This window comes from Lontra canadensis, unplaced genomic scaffold (assembly GCF_010015895.1).
Source record: "Lontra canadensis isolate GAN:19392208 unplaced genomic scaffold, GSC_riverotter_1.0 scaffold13, whole genome shotgun sequence".
NCBI classification, from domain to species: Eukaryota; Metazoa; Chordata; class Mammalia; order Carnivora; family Mustelidae; genus Lontra; species Lontra canadensis.
The window spans coordinates 15803215-15824089 of NW_022631007.1; the positions used below are offsets into that span (position 1 = coordinate 15803215).

At 47.0% G+C, this 20875-nt stretch overlaps 1 protein-coding gene across 26 annotated transcripts in view; it reads left to right on the top strand.

Annotated features, from left to right (window-relative positions):
- LRRFIP1 (LRR binding FLII interacting protein 1) overlaps positions 1–20875 on the top strand; it is a 139379-nt gene that overhangs the window by 86288 nt on the left and 32216 nt on the right. For 8 of the 26 annotated variants that reach the window (XM_032857604.1, XM_032857606.1, XM_032857608.1 and 5 more), the window contains exons 5-13: positions 356–400; positions 934–984; positions 3474–3512; positions 7476–7535; positions 8965–9027; positions 11384–11461; positions 12728–12772; positions 14313–14381; positions 18921–18998. The exons of 5 other annotated variants lie outside the window; for them this stretch is intronic. In XM_032857604.1, the coding sequence (XP_032713495.1) occupies positions 356–400; positions 934–984; positions 3474–3512; positions 7476–7535; positions 8965–9027; positions 11384–11461; positions 12728–12772; positions 14313–14381; positions 18921–18998 (528 nt within the window). The remainder of the gene's footprint in view (positions 1–355; positions 401–933; positions 985–3473; positions 3513–7475; positions 7536–8964; positions 9028–11383; positions 11462–12727; positions 12773–14312; positions 14382–18920; positions 18999–20875) is intronic. 13 more of the 26 variants (XM_032857605.1, XM_032857586.1, XM_032857585.1 and 10 more) reach the window with 12 other exon arrangements.

Here is a 20875-nt window from a genome sequence, read left to right on the forward strand (position 1 = left end):
GGAGCTTTTATGGTAGTGATTTATCTTCTGATTCCCAAAGGAAAGAGAATAAGGTTCCAAGTGCAGGCGGAAAAGTAGGTTGAGTTGGACCTGCAGAGGTTAGGAACCAATGAAGGGCCATCTTCTCCCCTACACACTTTTAGAGCGGAAATGAAATATGCCAATTACTTGTGTGCTTACATATGCCCAAAGAGAACATCCTTCCTCAGTGGTTCAATTGAAGCCTTTTAATGGCATCAAAGAAAATACTGATTAGACATTATATCAGAAATACTGTCTTATATCACAACCAGACTAAGCCTTCTGTTGTGTCTGTATCTGACCTTTAATACTGTTTCTTCCGTTGCTTTGATAGGAAGACACTGAGCGCTATTCACGTAGATCCAGGAGAAACACATCGGTTAGTACTGTGTTCACTTTGAAGTCTAATTTATAGTTGTAGTGGCTGAAATATGTGATTAGATATATCTTAGTGATGCTTACAAAAGAAACTAACTTCTACTGATTCTGTTACCTAAAATTTGTGGACTCAACTTTTAGCATTTTGACCTAACTTTCTGAGGGGAGAATGGGAAATTTCTGAGTATTAATATATATTCATGACAGTCTTAATGCTCTTTTGCCATCCAATACCCACGAATAATTTGCAGAATGATATGCATTGAGGCTGTGTTTGTAGATTACCGGCAAAGTAAAATACACCAGTGAAATTGAGTTAAAGCAATATCATCCAGAAACAGCCCTCTGTAAACAGAGGTGCACACACAAAGCCCATTTGGGGATGATGTAGGTAGGCTCAAGTCCCCTGAGATTTCCAGAGGCGTCGGATCTGCCCCACTGCTGTGGTGTCAGATCAGCCATATCTCTCTGAAAGCTGGACATGGGTTTCTACATGCTGTGCTTCATGGTTGTTTTCATCCTTTCTTTCACTAGGCTTCTGATGAAGATGAGCGCATGTCAGTGGGTAGTCGTGGAAGTCTGAGGGTCAGTAACCAGAATGATCGGGTTTGCATGCTGTAGTGTACAGTTGGCGGTCTTTGCTTCTGTATCCCTGTGTTCAGATTTCCTGTTCATTACCCCATAATCCAACCGAGAAATCGAATCCACGGTGGGGTGTTTCCTTGTGTTGCGGAGAGAACACAGAGGTCCCTCTGTTGTGTCTCTCTCCAAGAGTGGGTATCACAGTGTCTGTATATTCGTCGGTAACACAGCACTGCCACGCCTTGATTAAGTTGTCTTGGCAATGCTGGTGGGTTGAAGGGGCCCATTTGCTTACATGCTCCCGGTCAAATTTGCATCTCAGATAAAGTGACTGTTCCTCAGTGCTGTTCTTGCGTAGTTCCTTGAAAGCTGCCATAGGCTGCCTGGTGGGAAATTGGCATGGGTTGGACCCATGAGCCCCAGGTCCACTCGCCCTCAGGAGTGTTACCTTTGGTTAGCTTTGGTGAAATCTCTTCGTCACTGACAACTTGATGGTTGCGAAAAACAAAGACATTCAACATTCCAGTAATCCTAATGAGACTTGAAAACATTGCATGCCTTGCGAAGTGAAGTAGAGAAATGGTGTTTTGCGTAGCACTTTAGGTCAGTGCCTTAGTCTGAGCATGTCAGTTTTCTTTACCAGAGGATTACGATTGCTGTCACTGCGGGTAGGAAGTGGGTCTCGATGCAGCCACTCTGTTTCATTTAAGAACTGTCTGGAGCAGTATGCTTGGTTTCTATCACCATGACAATTTATATGCACCATGAATATGGATTTCATCTGGCTGTTCACAACAGTAACTGTCAGGGTAACTCACTGTTGTGCTGACGGGCCGTCAACGTCATGGACTTAGCAGTGCCCAAAGCAGATCCACAGTGATTTTGCTGGAAAACAATGGTTCAGATGTGAAGATGGTGAAAGTGCTTCCTTGCTTGCTGAAACTTTCCCCTTAGCCATACGGTTATAAGTTCTTCAAAGATCTTGTCTCGGACAAGAGTCAAGTTGGAGGAAGTAACATTTATGTAACCAAAACATTATAAAAGCAAACCTGAGTTTGCAGAATCTGTGGCAGAGACACAGAAATGACAGCCATTGAGCAGGCCCAGGAGAAGCCTGAGTCCTTGAAACCAAGAGAAGACACTGTTTCCAGGAGCAGGGGAGAGGTCAAGGAAGCATAGGACTAAGGGCCGACTACTGGCCTTAGCGTCAGAGAGGACATCGGTGGACTCAACGAGGAAACTTTTGATGGAGGTGGTGAGAACAAAGCCTGACTAAGGCAGGCTTAGGAGAGAACAGCAGAGAAATTGGACACAGAGTCCAAATCTGTCACAGTCCCCATTTTCAGATCTGATCTTCCTGGAATTGTTTTCATGATTTGTGTGTACTTGGATTTTCCTAGGAAAAGAATTTGTCCCTTTCTTAAGATTCTCAGAAAGATTCCTGACCCCAAAGAGTTTAAAACTATTAAAATCATTGTTTACAGCATTCATTTCATTTTCAGTGACTTTAACCAGACATGAGTTAAATTTCTTTGCTAGTCACCACTCTCTGCCAAGATTTCAAGCATATTTGTTTTAAGGTATAAAATTTTATGGAAGAGGCCCATAATCTGGACATTAAATAAGAGAGAGAAAGTGGAAAATCAGTAGTGGACAGGATTCTTGTGTTAAGCCAGTTGGTTTCCTACACTGTTCTTTCCCATAATATACTTGGTCTAAAGACATAATACTTTTTAAAAAACCACAGACCTTGAGAACTTGGATCCTGTAGGTAAGAGTCAGATCTCGTAACTCTGACAGGTTTAGGACAAGCCCAGAGCAGTGAGGAGGTGACAGCATCCATCCCCAAGCCCTTGGGGGCCCAGAAGCTCTGGCCTCCATTGGTTGGTGGGCCACTCCCTTTGCAGGGCTAGTGTGTTCTGCTTTAATGTATGCTAATATTCTGAAATCTTTAGTTTGCAAAGTTCAAAGATCATATCTTTTATTTCTTGACAATCTCAAAATACAGGTCTTCTTCATTCAACTGGCAGTGATGATAAACCCTTAAAAATCAGGGGGAAATTCTGCTTTCCTAGTGTTTGCATGGGCATTCTTCTCAGTAAACTAGATTTTGGATATCATAAGATTTTAAGTTTTCTTATTTAAAAATTGATGGTGATGCATGTGTTTACCTTTTGCTTAATATAAATAGAATGTATCTTCTGGAAGAGGAAGTAAGATTGCTCAGACTGCTTCAGGTTTCATGAATTATAGCAACATTTGCCATGCAAGTTTTATTTAACATTACTGGATTTTATGATGGCTGTCGTTCTAATGTGATCCCTTCCATTAATACACATGAGATCCTGGAAGTCATGTAAAAATGTAATTTTGTCAAGATTTCAAGATTACCTGGCTTTTGCTTTATGTTTTCTGATATTTGTGTTAGCTTTCTAATTGATTTTGGCAACTCTGTTTTCTGTTCTTTTCTTCTTCCACCCTCCTGCTGACAGTTGCAGCCTGACTTGGAGTATGGGGGTCCTTATGCCTGGGTGAGATGGTTGGATGGATGCTGAGGCGTGATCCTAATAGTGCATAACCTGTAGTGTTTCCATTAATCTCGTGGGTGTTCTTGTCCAAAAAGCCAAGTATGTCTCTGTCCAGAAAGACACACATGCTGTCCCTAGGCCCCCTTGGGGCGGTGCCATGGGCGGGAGGGCAGGTATACCTACCAGAGGGAGCACTCTTCTTGCAGAGCCCGCTGGGTGTGTCTCTGATCCTCAGGGTCCGGCTCCGCGCTTGAACACACTCACTTGCTGCACGGTCTTTGAGCACCAGCTATTTGCCACATGCTGTGCTAACAGCTGTGGATACCAAGGCAGGACTAGAGTGTTTTGCTTTCAAGGAACACAGATCAAATTGAGAATTCCCAAAACTTCTCCATTTCCTTTCTGAGATTAAATTTAAGGTCATTTTCTCTATGAAAAATACATTATTTTTAAATCTACATCCATTTGTATTAAATGTGCGATCTGGCTCTTTTGCCAAAATGTGCTGTTTTAGAAGGACCTTGGTTCCAGTACCAAAAACAAGACCTTTAGATTTCAATTTGAAATTTCCCTTCTTACATCTGTCTGTCTGCACCTTTTGTGCAGAAAAACCTGTGTATCTGAAAACTTGTACCTTTCAGTGACTCCAAAAAGGAGAGAAATTAGATCTCGCCAGAAATGAGCAAAAAAGTGATTCTAGCAGATTCTAGCACTACTTCATTTCTTAGGACTTTTTCTGAAAGCGTTTTGTGCTTCATTCATTCCACCGCCTCCCAAAATTATTTAGCAACTTTCTGGTTTTAAAATGTACTTTTTTACCTTGAAGATGGTAATGAATAGTGCCATATTTCTGCACGGGGCACATTCGCCCCCACCTCCATCCCCATCCTCCCGGACGGGCTGCCGTTCACTGCTTTACAGACAGGAGCCCGTTGCCAGGGAGGAGCCGGGCATTCCAGCTTGGGCTTGGCCTCAGCCACTGGCAAGCAATAGACCTCGGTGGAGAACGTGAAGGACGGAGGCACGTAACCGGATTCAGGAAGTGCTCATTGCAGAATCTACCACAGCACTTGACAGTGACCCTGTCATTCTAGCAGCTCTCCCGTTCTCAGTCTAAGTCAATGTCTGTGCAGCGTACTTCCAGATTTTTAGCCTTCTTACTTTAAACTCACAGGCAGCTGTACTTAAGGGCCAGTCCCTGGTGGAATGAATGAGTACATGTGTTAGCAATAGTCAGAAATACGTTCTGGATTTTGCTTTTCTTTTCTGCTTTCATTCTGTTTTCTAACTAAGTTGAGTGCATCAAACATCTCACTGTAGAGTTCTAATCTGGCCTTTCTTATCTTGCTTCCCGTCTCTCCTGCCCTTGGGTGTGATCTTTTGACAGCATAAAAATGATCTAACATCATTAATCAAACAAGATGGCGGGTGACATTTGCTTGCATGGTCATCGTGAAGTGTGCTGATGTTTTGATAGCAACGGCACGGTGGTGGGTAGCACTCTGACTAATCACAGGTACCCTGGTTTCACTGGCTTCAATAAGGCGTTCATTCTTGCATCTGCCTTATACTCTCAGAGAATGCGGATTTGTGACTCTTTTCGGTATTTCGTTCTCTCTGAGAGCAGCACTGCGCGGTGTTACTGTGTGTAAAATTCACCCAGGAAGCTTAGGAAAGCGCACATCCCCCGCCCCAGCTTTAGCTGTTCTGACTGCCCAGGTCAGGGGCACACAAGGCCACGGCGATGCTCATGGTCTGCACAGTAAGGGGTGTCGAGAAAGCAGTCTCTACAGTGAAGAAGATGGACCCTCCGAGACCTGATGTTGGATAAAGCTAATATGCTGTTTATGGGCTTTTTATTCTAATGTGTTAATTTTCAACTCTACTTATCCTGTTACGCTGCATAGAAAAATAGCTCCACCCATCCCAACCCAACACATAAAAACTATCCAAGAGGAGAGCGTTGGTGGTGTTCTTCAAGAAGTCGTAGTCCTAGCAGGATGGCAATGAGATCCTACAGGTTTGAGAATTCATGCTAGGAATATATTCCCTATGACAGAATTCCATTACAACAGAAAGCTGGATGTCCGCAAAGACCGTGAAGGGGGAGTTTTTCCTGCATGGCCACCGAAGGATAGAAGAGAAATGGGACAGATGAGGGGTGCACTTGCTCTCCCATCCTTCGCCATGCTCTGCGCTGTGCTGCAGGCAACATGGGAAGGGAGATGACCGAAAGGAAGACTTTGTCCAGAGCAGCATGTATGTAGTATGTATGTAGTACATGTATGTAGTACATACAACAACAGTGGAAACCAAAGGGTTTATATATGTAATATGTTTTACTTCCTCACTAATTAGTAAAGTCAAAGTCATCTAAAATTGATGGATGTTAGCCTTTATTATTATATTAATTTTTTTCCAGGAATGTGTTTCTAAACAGCTACTGAAAAAATAAGACTGTGGTCTGAAATCTACAAGTCCTTGACACACATTTCCATCTCAGATAGTCTTGTCAGTTGTGAGAGGAAAGGAAAGTAGATCAAGTAACAGCCCTGCCTATCTCTGAAGGTTTTTTTACTATCAGATTTATCTCAGAGATGTTTTAACGTGACTCAGAGAGTTTTCAAATGTAAAGTTGAGGGATTAATACATACTCTTCTGTTTCACTTAGAAACTTCAAAATGACTTGTTTTTGAGTTATAACTAAATATGTTGTTTGATAGTCAAGATTTCATGAATCTGGATCTATCATCTGTCTGGAAATTCATTTCTCTATTCTTCATGAATGCCGTAGCGGCTACATACATGGTAACCAGTCTCCCATTGCCCCACCCTGTGAACAAGGACATGCTCCTGTTCCCCGTGGGTGCCAGGGACCTTCCACAGTTGCTCTGTCAGCAGTCCTGTCAGCACACAGTTTGGGAGGGCACTGCTCCAGGCCCCTGGGATACTCATTTTAGTCAGATGTCTTTCTACACACATTTCCACAGCTGAGGAGGTGGATGGAGGCGCCTGCAGCTGGAGCAAACGTGTTGCATCAGGTCTCATGATAGAGCACTGCTTTGGAATTTGGACTCCCGTCCCTTACCCCCTGCATCTCCTTCCAGTTGTACCAGTTGTGTGGCTTGCTTTCCGTTTTCTCTCTCAAGAGCTGGCTGTGTCTCTGACACTCAACAGCTCTTGTCTTCCATCAGCAGAAACATCCTTCTAGATGAATGAGACCCATTCTAGAATGGCCGGGCTTTGGCTGGGGGCACATGGGTTCAGAGGTAGGAAGAGAAGGGAGTTGGGCACACAGTTAATCATTCTCTCTTCTGGAGGACATATGAAGAACTCATGAAATGCATCCTCAGATGTCATTTTGAGAAGTTAAAGTAGGAAGATGGGATGAACAAGGAGTTCCCGTAGAGGACACATGCCCCCAATAAACATCTTTTCCATGATGAACCTTTGCACTGCATTATAGATTGAACAGAAGCTATTTCCGAACCTTCTGGATACAACTTCATAATGGGCCCTAATTTTCAAGGACTTACCTGTCCACCAAGAACAGAAACCTGATTGACGCAGGCCGGGTCGTGAGCCCACTTGGCTGGTGCTCGGGCTGCTGCCAAGCTAGGACGTCGTGGCATCGTCCTAAACCTGGAAACAGGAAGACTGCCGACAAAACCAGCTGCACCCGTTCCCATGTGCCGCACCCCACAGAAGTCCTAGAGTGACCCATAGTTACAAGTAACACTGGCTGGGCTGATGGGCTAAGCCCAGCTGTCCCATTTCTCCCGAGTCGTCATCGAGCAGATCAGAAGCATGAAGGCATGCATCTAGGAGCGCACTGAAATTTGTGTCGTCCTGAGCTGCTTCACTAAGAAAGCTCAGTTTACACCCAGCTAATTCTTGCGTGCTGATTTGTGCCTGTGTCTTCATTTGTATACTGACGTCAGTTTCTTCTTTTATTCACTGAAACAGACAAATGGTTATGACGGAGACGTATATGGATCACAGACCCTGAATAGAAGATCTGGCAGGGTTAGTATAGTAAATTTGCATGAGACAAAATGCAAACAGGTTGCTGCAAAACTTAAAGAATATACACTGCTAAATTTAGCTTCTTTGGTTTTTTTTTTTTTTTCTGTGCTATAGTGGGTGTCTCCCCCTGCCCTAGCCCTAGCCCATGAAAGAGTGAAAACTGATTTTTTTAACCAGTGAACATTCTTAGAATGTTAGCCCTCTAACATTCTAAGTGTTGCTATAAGAGATCGCTATTAAAAAGAATCCCTTAAGTTTAAAACTATGTTGAATTGGATATTCACTCTTTCATTAATTATTTTGTTACCCTACGTGTATGTGCATAACGTCTGTATTAAGTATATTCAGCTTTCAAGTATACTTACGTTCAGCATTCTCACCCTCTCTGCCCATCCCTCATTTGTCATTTTATTATTTTTTTAAGGTTTTATTTATTTATTTGACAGAGAGCACAGGCAGGAGGGACATCAGGCAGAGAGAGAGGGAAAAGGGACCTGAGCTGAAGGCAGACGCTTAACCGACGGAGCCACCCAGGCGCTTCTTATTTGTTATTTTAAAAACGTGTATGAGAGCCCACATGTCCCCGAATACTGGCCATCGGGTGCCCATAGCGTACGCTCAGGAGGCAGAGGAAGACCAGGGTAGTGCTCTGTGGTGGGAGAAAGGAACCACAGGCAGGAGAGTCAGAGAGAAGTGGGGAGGGCTTCAGATTTAGCAGGGAGGTCACGGGGAACTTCACGAAGTGAAACTGCGAACATCTACAATTAAGTTTCATGACTTGCAAATGTGCTATATATGAAATTAACTAAAATCTTCCTATTCCTGTATTTGCTTTTTTCTTATAGTAAATTTTAGTACTTGTGTATACAGTATTTCTTTTATCTTAATTATATTAAGAGATATCATATATGCACTTGAATTATATTTTCAGGCTTCAGAGAGGTAACCCAGTCCCATCTTGGCTTTCTGAAACTGGCTGATGAGGTTTTTAGCCTCTTGGCCTATCACAGGTGGCATACACCATCTCATCTAAACTTTTTTCATTCCAGCCTAAAAAAAATCCTCCCGGTTTAAAGGTGGCGTCTTCTTATTTATGTTTTTACACCAACAGTTGTAAGTAATTACAAATAATACTAGAGGGGAAAACTGAGAGAACCAGTAAGAGTTACACCACAGGACATCGCCAACACCCAGACCCTGAAATGTAAACCATAGCCTAGAAACTCTAGTTGGTCCAGCATTTCTGCAGTAGCAGATTGTCTTGGTTCTTACGCTGCACTGGTATTCTAGAGAGCTTATACTGGTATTCCTGGAGAGCTGATACTGGTTTGGTTGTGTTCTTTTGTATTTGCCTTTGGACCGGGCACAGGGTGTGCTCTGGGACAGTCGGGAAGCACTCCCCACTTACCATGTCTTCTTTGGTTCTCAGAATTCCAGCTACAGCGGTGAGGGCAGATTCTCCACTATGTCTTCCCCCAGAGAGGACACGCTGGTTGGTTCTCATTTAAATCTTCCCCACCCTCTCTTCAGAAACTACAGGTTTTGGAGCATGCCATCTCTGCGTGTGAACTCAGCTCTCTTTTCATTTTTAATGCCTATTTTATGAATTTTCATTTGGACGGATGTTAAAAGTCTTTTGCTGGGCAGTAACTAACATGATACATTTAATTCAGGCTTATCTCCCCCACCCCCCTATCCTGAACTTGACTCACATTTGCATTCAGCTGGACACAAAGAAAGGATTCATGTGGATACTTTGTAATCAGAAGTTATGCAAAGAGGGGGAAAAAATAAGAAAACCTTGTCATTCTTTCCTTGAGGGTTCCTGAAAAAGGTTACTTTGTAGGGTAGATGCAAACTTTGTGGCAGTTTCTCAGGGATGGACTAGGGAAGGAAATCAAATCCAAATCCGGGTGTCTACACTACTTCAAGGACACGCATCAATTGGGACAGACACAAATATTTCTAAATTATTTAAGAGCCCATTATCATCAGTAAAGCTTGTTTGTTTAGATCAGTTTCCTACTCACTTAGCAAACAGAGGAAACTGGTTCAGTCCGGAAGATCACAAAGATAAACGGGTGAGACCAGTAGGGACTCTGGAAGCATTTACTTCTCTAATAGACAGACCCACCTGGCAGGTAGACAAGCGCAGCAGTAATAGGATGATAGGGAGAACAAGTGTCCTAACAAAGGACGTGAACTGAACCGTGAAGAACACGTAGGAAAAAGATAAATAAAACTAAGCAGGTAAAGCCAGAGAAGTCTAACTCCTGGGGCTCCCTCCTCCTCTGTCTTCCCCCAGTTGGTGAATTTTGACTGAATATAAGATCAGCTGTCAGCACGAACGTGTTGGTGGGTTGCACCATCTTAAATTTTACGTGTGTTGCACATATTTTGGTGGAAGATTTCGTTATTGCAAAGAGTGCTTTGTCCTTCAGAAAACTTTACTTCCTCCTCACTTTCCGAACTCAGATACTTGCTCTAAAGTGGAAGATGGTGAGAGGTATCTAATATGCAGATGTGAATTACTCACTGAAGTTCAGCATGTGTCCGAGTCTCTTAAATTCATTTAAGAGAAATAACCCACATTCGGAGCATTGAAGTCAAAATTAGAGCGGGTCCATTCCAAACATTAAATATCAGAACTTTCCAGAAGCCCCGTGTCCCCACCCTTGTTCTTCCTAAGGTCTTACCTTGCTCACCCACTGGCAGAATCTTCTGGTGATTATCATGCTCTGTAGGTATCCTATATGTTCCTGCACAACACATGGGCTGGTATGATTTTATTTAAATATAAAAGCAGAAAGGTGTTAATGTCGTGTGGAGTACTGAAGAGGCTTCTAAATATTTCTCCCATCTTTTTGGATTTGTCAGACCCATACCCTGGTCGTGGCAGCCATAGCAGTGGCACTTTTCTTCCCCACCTGGGTCATGGTACTTTCCATGCCCCCCAGAGGGGCTGACAAAAGGGCTTCTCCCAACCACTGCACAAGTTTCATTATTTGTGGGGAACATTAGAAAGCTTCTCCCTGTTCTGCCTCCCACCCTCCAGAGTTCCACCTGCCGGCCCCTCAGGTCACATGGGTATAGCTTATGCTGGACAGAGGAATGACAGGCACAAGTTAGGGGCCTTGAAGGGATGGCAGGCTATCTCAGAGGCCATCAGGTTCCTGGAACGGAATGACTTCATCTTCAAGGACTGTCCCACACTTGTACATGTGGTAGAATGTTGCTGGGCAGTCTGAAGTTGCTGGCTTCCTCTTCAAGGAAACTTTAATTTGGATAGAGCATTTTATTTAGGGAAACAATGGATACAGTAGTATTCCCCAGAAGTGTTGAGAAACTGTTGTTCTCAGAATTATATCACTGAATCTGTCCCGTCCTCTGTGAATCCTGAACACACACACACATTACATCAGTAACTAAGGAACCTACACCAGAGATCATGTCCAGTGAAGTATTTTATTACATAAAGTAAAGGTGGATGTCTCTGCCGAGTCCTAATTTTGCATTTTTCTCATCAAACTTTAAAACTTAGAGCTCCAGTTACAAAGACCTTGAAAACCCCAATGGTCTCGCTATCAGTTAAAATCAGTGAAATCTAATTTTGCCTATATGTCAACTCAGAACGCCTGATTTGGTCCCACGGCACAGTTTTGTCGATTAACTAGACTGTATTACCTTCTGACCGTCCTGCTTTCTCCCTCCTCCAATTAAGTGCATGCCCTCTGCTGATTTTGTTGTAAAAAAGCGGTTCTGTGTGAATTTATGATACCATTGGACCTTTGTGGTGAAATGAAGCTGTGAGCCCTTCTCCCCCTCCTGCCCGTTTTCTCTGATTACAGGGATTCTCCTGCTCCGACCTCGGGCTTCCCAGTGCTGGCCTGGCTCCCAAATCCCTGTCTACCCAGAGTGGAAACCGGGTCTGTTCTCCTCATCACCCCCTTCCTCCCTCTTCCCTTCTGCGCAGATCCCTTCGCTTTCCCGTCATATATACGAGGACACTTCAACCTCTTCTATCTGAAGTCGACCCCAGAGTTCAGCAGACGTTTTATTTGGCTAGACTAACTTGCTAAGATCTTTCTCAGTGTTTTAAAACATTATCAGAATAATCTAGGACCTTATATAGAAAAAAGGGAATTGAGGAAAAAGGAGGCTCTGTTAAACGTATATTTCCAAAAGTTCAGGTTCAAAGAATTGGTCTCTTGGGTCTCTCCTCCTTTTCCAGCAATTGTTCCCCATTTGGGGTTTCATTTGTTTCTTTAAAAATATTTTTCTCTTGTAAATGTGTCCAGGAAGCAATTTGGAAGCCTTTTGTGCTTAATCTGACTCCCCCATCTTTGAGAAGTGGGAGAATGGTGTAGTTCTTTGGCTCAGTTTCCCCTCCATTTCCTGTTTTTACAAGCCTGGTGTGCCTATAGGAGTCCCGTTTGTGCACAAGGATCTCTGTGTCAGAGTCCGGGACAGATCACATGGTGGAGGTTGAACTGTCGTCACCCTGCGTTGCTGAGTGATTTGCCCCTGGTCATGCACGTTCCCTGACCGGCTTGGGGGGCCCCTGGCTGCGGGCTTCCATGCCCTCTGCCTGAAAATGAGTCATGATCCTACTCTGGACCTGGGACCCGGCTGCCCCAGGAGCTGCCCTTCGCTCCGGCTCCTGCCCGCCCAGGCATGACTCCACCTGTGTGTGGATCCCCTGATCCAGGGAGCTGCCAGCCCTGGCCAGCTGGCACAGTCTGACGGCTCCTTTTGGATCCTCATGACCGTGACTGGGATCATTTGATGGAAATAAAATTGCGCTCCTTCTGTGTGGATATTTCCGTATTAACACCCCTGAGTGCGTTACTAACCCAGGATTTTGAGTTGTGGGTTTGTTGGCTGCCTGTGGTGTTTGCACCCTGTCACCATTGTCTCACTCCCTGACCCTTTCCTCCAGGAATGCCTGAAAAGAAGTGACTAGAAAATAGTCCCATTTCAGAGATCCTGGGAACCATGACTGTTTTAAAGTTGGATTTGCATCTGTCGATTTACTGAGAACACAAGCCCTACGTCGACTTCTTTTTCCTTCTAACTGTTGTGCGATAATTTGGCTGTCATGATCACTGAAAGCATCGTGATTTTCTTGTCGCTATTATTCATCACTGTTTTCTCAAGGCTTTTAAAACCTGCCATTTGCTCTCGTCCTCCAGCCCTCCTATCTGTGCAGTGCTGCCCGGCCTGCTGGGAGTTACCGGGTGCGTGTGCTAGCTGCCCCCCTTCCCCCCGACCCTCCCCCACCCCTGTCTGCTGACATGCACCTACCCATTCCCCATCCTCCCATCCCTCCCATCCCCCATTCCCCTTCATACCCCATCCCCCTGTTCCTGTCACCCCCACCACAGCTCCCTGACCTGCTCTTGGCCCATCCCCCAGCTCCCATCCCTTTGCCTTCATCCCTATCCCTCTGCCCCTATCCCCATCCCCTGACCTGCCCTGCCCCATCCCTCCATCTTCTCCCACACCCCGTCCCCTGACCTGCCACCACCCTCATCCCCCCATTGCTCACCCCCTCCCAATCCCCCATTCCCCCTGCCCTCATCCCCCATCACCCCGTCACAGTCCCTGATCTGCCCCCCTAATTCTGCACCACCCCCCCAGCCCCCACCAGTGTCCCCTGACCTGCCCCCGCCCCGCCCCTGGCCTTGCTGCACATGCGCACTCTGCTCCATCACACACCTGCTCTGGGAGCACGGATGTACGACTCCACAGCCCAGCTGCTCGCGAATTACCCCTTTACGTGGCGCTCACCCATGCCATGGTGTCCATCAGGCTCTTTGGACAGATCTGGGTTTTCTCTTTCCCTGCAGCTGACAATAGCTGTCATACCACTTCAGGCTCCAAGAAGACATGTGCTCCCATAGGACTGTTAGCTAGGAATGGAGCAGCGACATCTTTTACTTAATCTGCTGGCAGAAAGAAAGATGGCTTTTTATTGCTTTGGTAACTTTAACAGATGTTAATGTAACGTGCTGTATCACTTCGGAAATTTCCAGTTTTAAATACAAGGTACTCATGCCTTGCAGGAAGCTTACACTAAACAAAGTGGTTATGCTGTACTGCTAAAAGGTTTCTGAATTTCTATCTGATTTCACACGTAAGAAATAGTAGGTAACTGGCTGAACAGACCAGCTGTGTTCTAAAGGGACATAGGGAGAGCTGAGGTCCCTTTAAGCTGGGTGAAGTTTGAGATGGCCATTCACGGTATTGTAAACTCCCGTTTACCCTCAGGGCTTTGTTATATAGGATTTTCAAGTTAATCAAATATTGTTTTATAATCAGCACTTTTTTAAAAATTGTGAGATACTGGCCTATGATGAACATGGTGTTTTGTTCCAGAGTCACTTTTTATTAATGTCATCTTCTAAATATCAAGTATGAGGACGCCATGACAAAATTCAGTATATTTTAATTATCTGGTCCCTTTGAGTCTGGTTTACCAAGTTCTTGCCTAGCAAGGGATGATTTTCAGAGTAATATGTTTCAAGGACCTGCCGGAGAGCACACCGCACGCCGGTTGACAGAAACCTCGTTTCTCTCTTAGATGTTGCCCGACCCTGTTCTGCTCAGCTCTTTGCCTGTGAAGGTGGTTGAAAGCCTTCCCTGCATGTCTCCCACCGTGATTTGTTTGGGACTGTTCTCCTCAAGGGTCAATCTTCTTCCCCTTACCTTTTCCTGGCTTGTGGGTCCTGAGGAGGGGGAAGGGCCCCTGACCAGCCCGTCTGTTTTCTGTCACAGGCGTCCGTGTTCGATGAGAGCAGTCTCCTCGGCGGGACTCGGCGGGGCAGTGCCTGTGGTTCCTACGCTGTAAGGCATTTTCTGTGGTTCCTGAATTTCCTCCGGTGTGCTGCATGGTCCCAAGTGGCTCACTGGACACTAGTCCAGCCACTGGAGAGAACTAATGGGGGTTCTAGGGAGGGAAAACTGTCTCATCTCAATTTTCTGTTGTCATAAGGGTCACGGGTCTGTGAATCGTGAAGGCTTTGGCTGGCAGGTTAATGTCCTCACACATCAATTTACCTTGAGTTCAAGGGAGAAGATGGACCTTAGTTGAGGTTCCTGGGCTCTTTCCTGCAACACGCTAACAGTACTAACATGGGATAAGGTGCTCTTGAATTAACAACAGGAAGGAGAGGGGAGTTCCACAGGCCACAAATTATTGTCACCTCTGGATAATCGAGGAAGAGGAACAAATTTAAAGACTCAGGACCTGTACATAATTCCCTTTTACTTTGCTGTCTTTCCACCTCCTCCCAGGATTTGAAATGACAAGACTCAGCGCTCACAATAAAGGTGTGGTAGTCAGTTGTTCAAGAAATACTTGTTGAGTGAAGAAAGGAGTGAATGAAAGAGGGAAGCAAAAATAGAAAAATAGAGTCATTCCATGGAAGAAAGGAGGCTCATTTGGTCCCATCCTGAGGGGCAGGCGAAACTGAACATCAACCCAGTGTGGATGCTTCTGCACACAGGGGCTCTTCCACAGGGGCTCCTCCTCTGGCTGCTCTCCCTCAGGGGCTGCTCCTCACAGGGGCTCCTCCTCAGGGGTTGTTCCTTCTCAGGATCTGATCCTCTGCAGGGCCTGCTCCTCCTAGGGGTTGCTCCTCCAAAGGTCTCCTCCTCGGGCTGCTCCTCTGCAGGAGCTGCTGCTTCTCAGGGGCCGTTCTTCCTCAGGGGTTGCTCCCCTGCAGGGATTGCTCCTCGGCAGGGGCTGCTTCTCCACAGGGGCTGATCCACGGCAGGGACTGTTCCTCTGCCAGGGCTGCTTCTCAGCAGGGGATGCTCCTCCACAGGAGTTGCTCCTCAGCAGGGGCTGCTCCTCAGCAGGGGCTGGTCTTCTGCAGGGGCTGGTCCTCCACAAGTGTTGCACCACAGCAGGGGCTGCTCCTCAGCAGGGGCTGCTCCTCGGCAGGGCTCCTCGTAGTTCCTATGCAGACGCACCCCCGGGTCCCCACAGGAAACATCACGGTTTACAAAGAACTACTTGAAAGTGCCTTTACAAAGTTGCTTTTGATACTAACTGGCTACTTAATTGGTTAAATAATCCAATTTCTGGCTTATTGTAGTTCATAAATATTCAGGAATTCTTACGAAGCTGTCACACCTAAAGTTTTCTTTAGAATGTAATCTTTTTTTTTTTTTTCCTGATAAAAGAAAATCCTTTAGCTGCATTTTATCCGTCACATGTCGGCCAGAGCTATTTTCTCCAGTAGGCATGATTTGTGAGCTTAATGGCCTACACAAATGTTTAAGAACTGAGAAAAAGATTTACTATAGTGGGCTCTGGCACATTTCAAATGGTATGCAATATAAAATTAATACATGTCTAATTAGACGTCAACAGAAACTAATGCTACGTCCATTAATATTTATAAAAACACACATGGTAATTTTTCAAGAGAATGAAACTTTCCCCAAGCACCGGGTACTTTTTCGATGACCAAAGTCAAGCCCCCGAGCAGGTGGGGTGTACGTTCCCCTTCAGTTCCCCTTCGACCCTGCAGGTGGACTTTGAGAGCCCCCGATTCTTATCCAGCATCACTGAGCACTCTTAATTCTGTGCCTCCTGCCTCCTGTAGGAACCACCTGGGAGTGGTGATGTTCGGGAAGTTAAGAAAGTCAAACGTCTCCTTGTCCCAACAGCACAAATGTCTAAAGTGTGGCCGCATGTCTCTGGCATCAAGCCAGGCAGAAGAAGTCAAAGAGAGTAAAAATACGTTTTTCTGCACTTAGCACTGCCCTCCCATGCAGAAAGAGCTCAGTATGCATTTGCTGAATTAAATTGGACAAGTAGAACCTGGGCTAAAATCCCTCAGAAGAGACCTTCGGCAGCATATTGGCAGGCTGGTTGGGAGGGGTGTTCGCTGAGCCCCATCCTCGGCATCTCCCCAAGCCCCAACATTGCCTTCCCAGTGGATGCCAGTTTCCTATATCCGGGAATGTGGCTGTGGAGAGAGCTTCCTCAGGCTCTGGTCCAGCCTTGGCTGTGACTGCTGGCTGATCGGCATCCCTGTGGTGAGGAGGGTGCAGCATGGGTGTCCCGTCCTGTCCTTCAGCCCAGGACAGAGCTGGAGAGGAGGACCCTCTGCTTCGACCTGAGTCCAGGCTGACCCCAGATCCCACTCTGGAAGATTCTTCCCCATCTCCAGAGCGTCCAGCTTCTGTTAGCCTCCCCCAGAAGGTAGCCGCAATGACAGTATGTGTTCACAACTAAATGACTTAAGTACAGTTTAACGATTAGAGATTAGATGACTAGCTTTCTTGTAAGTAACACTGTTTTGCTTGGAAACCGTTCTATTTTATATCTTCCTTACCATTATTAAGCTGTGTGTGACACGGCTGGGAGCAGTTGTCAGCACCAGTGCCATCAGATCCAGGAGCGTGAAAGTTGCTTACGGCAGAGAGGGTAAAGCAGGGAAGACCCCCGCCTTCTCTATGTCACCCTCGGCTCCTCTGTGTGGCCAATGTCCTTACAATTCCACATCCCAGGTAACAGGCTGAGTAACTTTCCAAGGTCCCATGGCCAGTAAGAGATAGAGCCTGGGCAGGATCTTTAGAATTTTTTTTTTTTAAGATTTTATTTATTTGACAGAGACAGAGAGAGAGAACACAAGCAGGCAGAATGGGAGAGGGAGAAGCAGGCTCCCCGCTGAGCAGGGAGTCTGATGTGGGACTTGATCCCAGGACCGTGGGATCAGGACCTATGCTGAAGGCAGATGCTTAACGACTAAAGACACCCAGGAACCACAAGGATCTTTGTAGCTTACAGTAGCCCCATACCAGTCACGCAGGCTCCGAGACACAAGCTGTTCAAAGGGGGCACGTGGACCAGGGTGATAGAGACCCCGAACTTACTCTTTCCTGCATGATCAGGTCAGTTGATCGGGGAGTGGTTTTTGACTGGGGAGTTAGGATCACCCGGGCCAGCGGTCAGCCCTGTTAATGGCAGCCTGTCCCATCTCTGCATAGTAAACCAGATCGCGAATGACAGAGGACACAGTAAGGTTTTCTGCAGGACAGTTTTCCTTGCTCTCGTGTGTGAACCCGAAGGCAAGATTCTGCCTTAAAGTACTGACCTTAGGTATTTCCTTTTATGTTGCGTAATAGAGCAAAAGGTGAGAGTAGTCATCCTGGTAAATTTCTTGTGTACGCCAGATGTGGCAGTGACCCTCCTGTATGGGGTGTGCACCGCTCTCTTATCTGTGCATGGGAGACAATGTGTTGCATGTCAGTGTCAATCTTAATTGGATAAAGGAAGGAGAAGGATAATGAGTAGGTAGGGTAGGTCTGGCTCTTTACAGTCTGAAGTTGAAATTGTTCACTCAGCAAGTATTTCTCGAGCCCACACTGTACGCCAGGCCTCGTCTGGTCCCTGCGGATTTAGCAGGGGTTAGATACAGACCCTGCCCTCAGGGGATTACGTGCTGGTGGAAAAATGTGCAAACTAAAAGGTGATACTTGAGAGTCACGAGCTGTAGTTTTGTGCCTGCTGTAATTTGCAGTAGAGAGAATGCCTGCTGGGCCCCGGGGCGGGGTGGGGGGGGTCAGTCAGCCCTGCCGGGCAGGGTGCATAGCCTGGGGGGCGGCGGGGCTGGATTGGGGGTGCTGCTCTTGGGCCCCGCAGGGCTCTGGAAAGTCCCCTCAGGCCACACCACAATCCCCTGGGTGCCTCTGGCCCTCAGTGGGATTGTAATCCCACCTCCCCTCCTCGCCCACCTCACTCAGGAGAAAAGGAAGATTAAAACAAAAGCATAGGAAAATCTATCTCAGACCAGAAGGAGGGTGGATGCAAATCAAAGTCAAGAGGGCGTCACTTCCAGATTTGTGAGTTGAGGTGTTTTCTTTTGCTGGAAGAGAGAATGTTCAGGCAGGTGGAGAGAGACAGATAAAACCTTCATTCAGGCACCCCAGCCAGGTCACCCGGCGCTTTGAACTAGCTGTGCCTGATGTTGGAGGAACCCTAAATCTTAACTTTGTTTTCCCTTGGAAAGGGAGACGAAGCAAACTTCCCCACCGCTGGAAAGCCGCGCACCCTGACTGTTGTTTCCACGTGGCCCCGGGGCTATCTGTGCCTGCACCAGGCATCACTGCCCTCCCGGGCTGAACAGACGCTTTGCGTGGCTTTCTTCTCACTAACCAAGAATCCTGTGTTCTTTTGATATTGTGACTAATTTTTTTCTGTCCTTAGCGGGCATGTATTTGCAGCTGTTGCGAGGGGAGCCTGCTCTTCGCACTCGCCCCTGTCCTTTCTGCCTGGCGCGCGGCTGACCTCCTTGCTCACACTCCAGTAGCTCTGCTGACCCTGTCCCTTTGTTTCTGTCTGCGTTCCGGCTGCGGCTGTGTGGGCAGCCCTCGGAGCACGGCGGCCACCTCAACTCCAGCTCCCGAGCCTCGTCCAGAGCCAGCTCAGCACGGGCCAGCCCAGTGGTGAGTGTGCCTCTTGCTTCACACCCTCTCTCCTCCTTCCTTACCCTGCCCTTCTGCTCTTCACTCCGCTGCCCTGCAGAAGGAACCCTCTGCCTCCAAAGGGCCCTAGTGCAGCCTAAAGTAGGAGGGCTTTTCTGGGGTTTACTCCAGGTCTGAGCAGAAACGCAACTGGGGAAAATGCTTCCAGATTTCTAATACTACTATTCCATGATAGCAGAATTGCGTTGCTACATTTCTAAAGGATCGCGTAAGAAGTTAACAGGGCTTGGGGCTGCCTGGGAGGAGGGACACTTTGTACACTGGGGGGAGATGTAGCCAGGTGTGTGGATGTGTGGGTTCATTTATTTATTTATTTATTTAATGACTTAAAAGTCAGAAGGATAGGCCTATAACTTTGTTTGTAATGTCATCTGTTAGTGGACCCAGGTGGCTTTTTAAAATCAAGTATCACCTGGAAAGGCCACTGCTCCCACTTTCCCATGAGTTCTCCCACTGTTCGGGATCGGGGAGACTACAGAGCTGCCCTCCCGTTTCTCACCCCCTAGTTCCCAGCCTTTCCATGTCCTTGTTCTGCATTTGTCCCAGGGTCTTTGCAATCTCAGACGATTTCTCTTCATCTGATGCTTTGTACGAGGCTACTGTACCTTCTTTTTTTTTTTTTAAAAAGATTTTATTTATTTATTTGATAGAGAGATCACAAGCAGGCAGAGAGGCAGGCAGAGAGAGAGGAGGAAGCAGGCTCCCTGCTGAGCAGAGAGCCCGATGCGGGGCTCGATCCCAGGACTCCGAGATCATGACCTGAGCTGAAGGCAGCGGCTTAACCCACTGAGCCACCCAGGCGCCCCAACTGTACCTTCTTTTGATGATGAGGTCATGCAGGCCAGTTGCCCAGGGGACGCCTGTGAGTGGGTGGGCTGGCACAGTGTCTGGGGGCAGGAGCTGGGGCCGTGTGGTGTGCGAGCCTGCCCCACGCAGCTAAGGATTGCCACACTAAAGGCCAGGGCACCCTCCTTGATAAACCCCAACTACAGGAAGGCCAAGCAGGCAAAGCGGGTCTCTTGCTCAACTCCCCAATGACAGAGAAGCTTGTGTTCTGTGGCCCTCAGCTTGGTGGTACGGCTCCGTGGTTAGATGTGTGGAGGTCTGGATTCGGGGAGTGATCCTTGTGGTGAGAGAAGAGGCCACCGAGCCGCGGTCTCCTGTGGGCACAGATGCACCTGTTGGCTGCTGGTGATCTGCTTGTTTTTGAAATCAGGTAGTCTTTTCGAGCATTGATGTTTCATGCAAATGCAGACACTGGCTGCTTCTAGGGAAGGGTAAAGGGATTGCTGGCAGCCAAGCCCAAATCGCCGGGTGGGGTGGCCACACTGCCCCATGCTCTGTGGTCCCTGACTCCAAGGCCGAGGCCAGCGCCATTCATCCCTGGGCCTGCGCTGGCCTTATCCGATGAGGGGGAGTGATCCTCGCCACCATGTATATGTGGAGGGTGAGGAAACAGAATGCAGACCCGGGACCCTGTTGTACAACAGGACAGCCTAGTGCTTTATAGAAATGCAGACACCCCGCTCTGTCAACATGAGCACCTGTCCCTGCATCCTACCCATTTCACATACCCAGCCACCCACCCTCACGGCCAGGGGAGCCCCTGGAGCCCGGTCCTAAGGAGACCAGGGCAGCCACAGCCTGAACGCTGAGGAGCATGAAGGAAGGTGTGGTGGCAGACGCGGCATGCAGCCCGGGGGCTCATGGCTCCGCCGATGACCCATCCAGCAGGAATAGGAAGGTCATCTTATTCAACAGCACATAACATCTGTTTTTAAATCGGGCAAGTTGCTTTTTGGGGTGCCCTCCATTCCCTGGGGTAGCACAGGACGCAT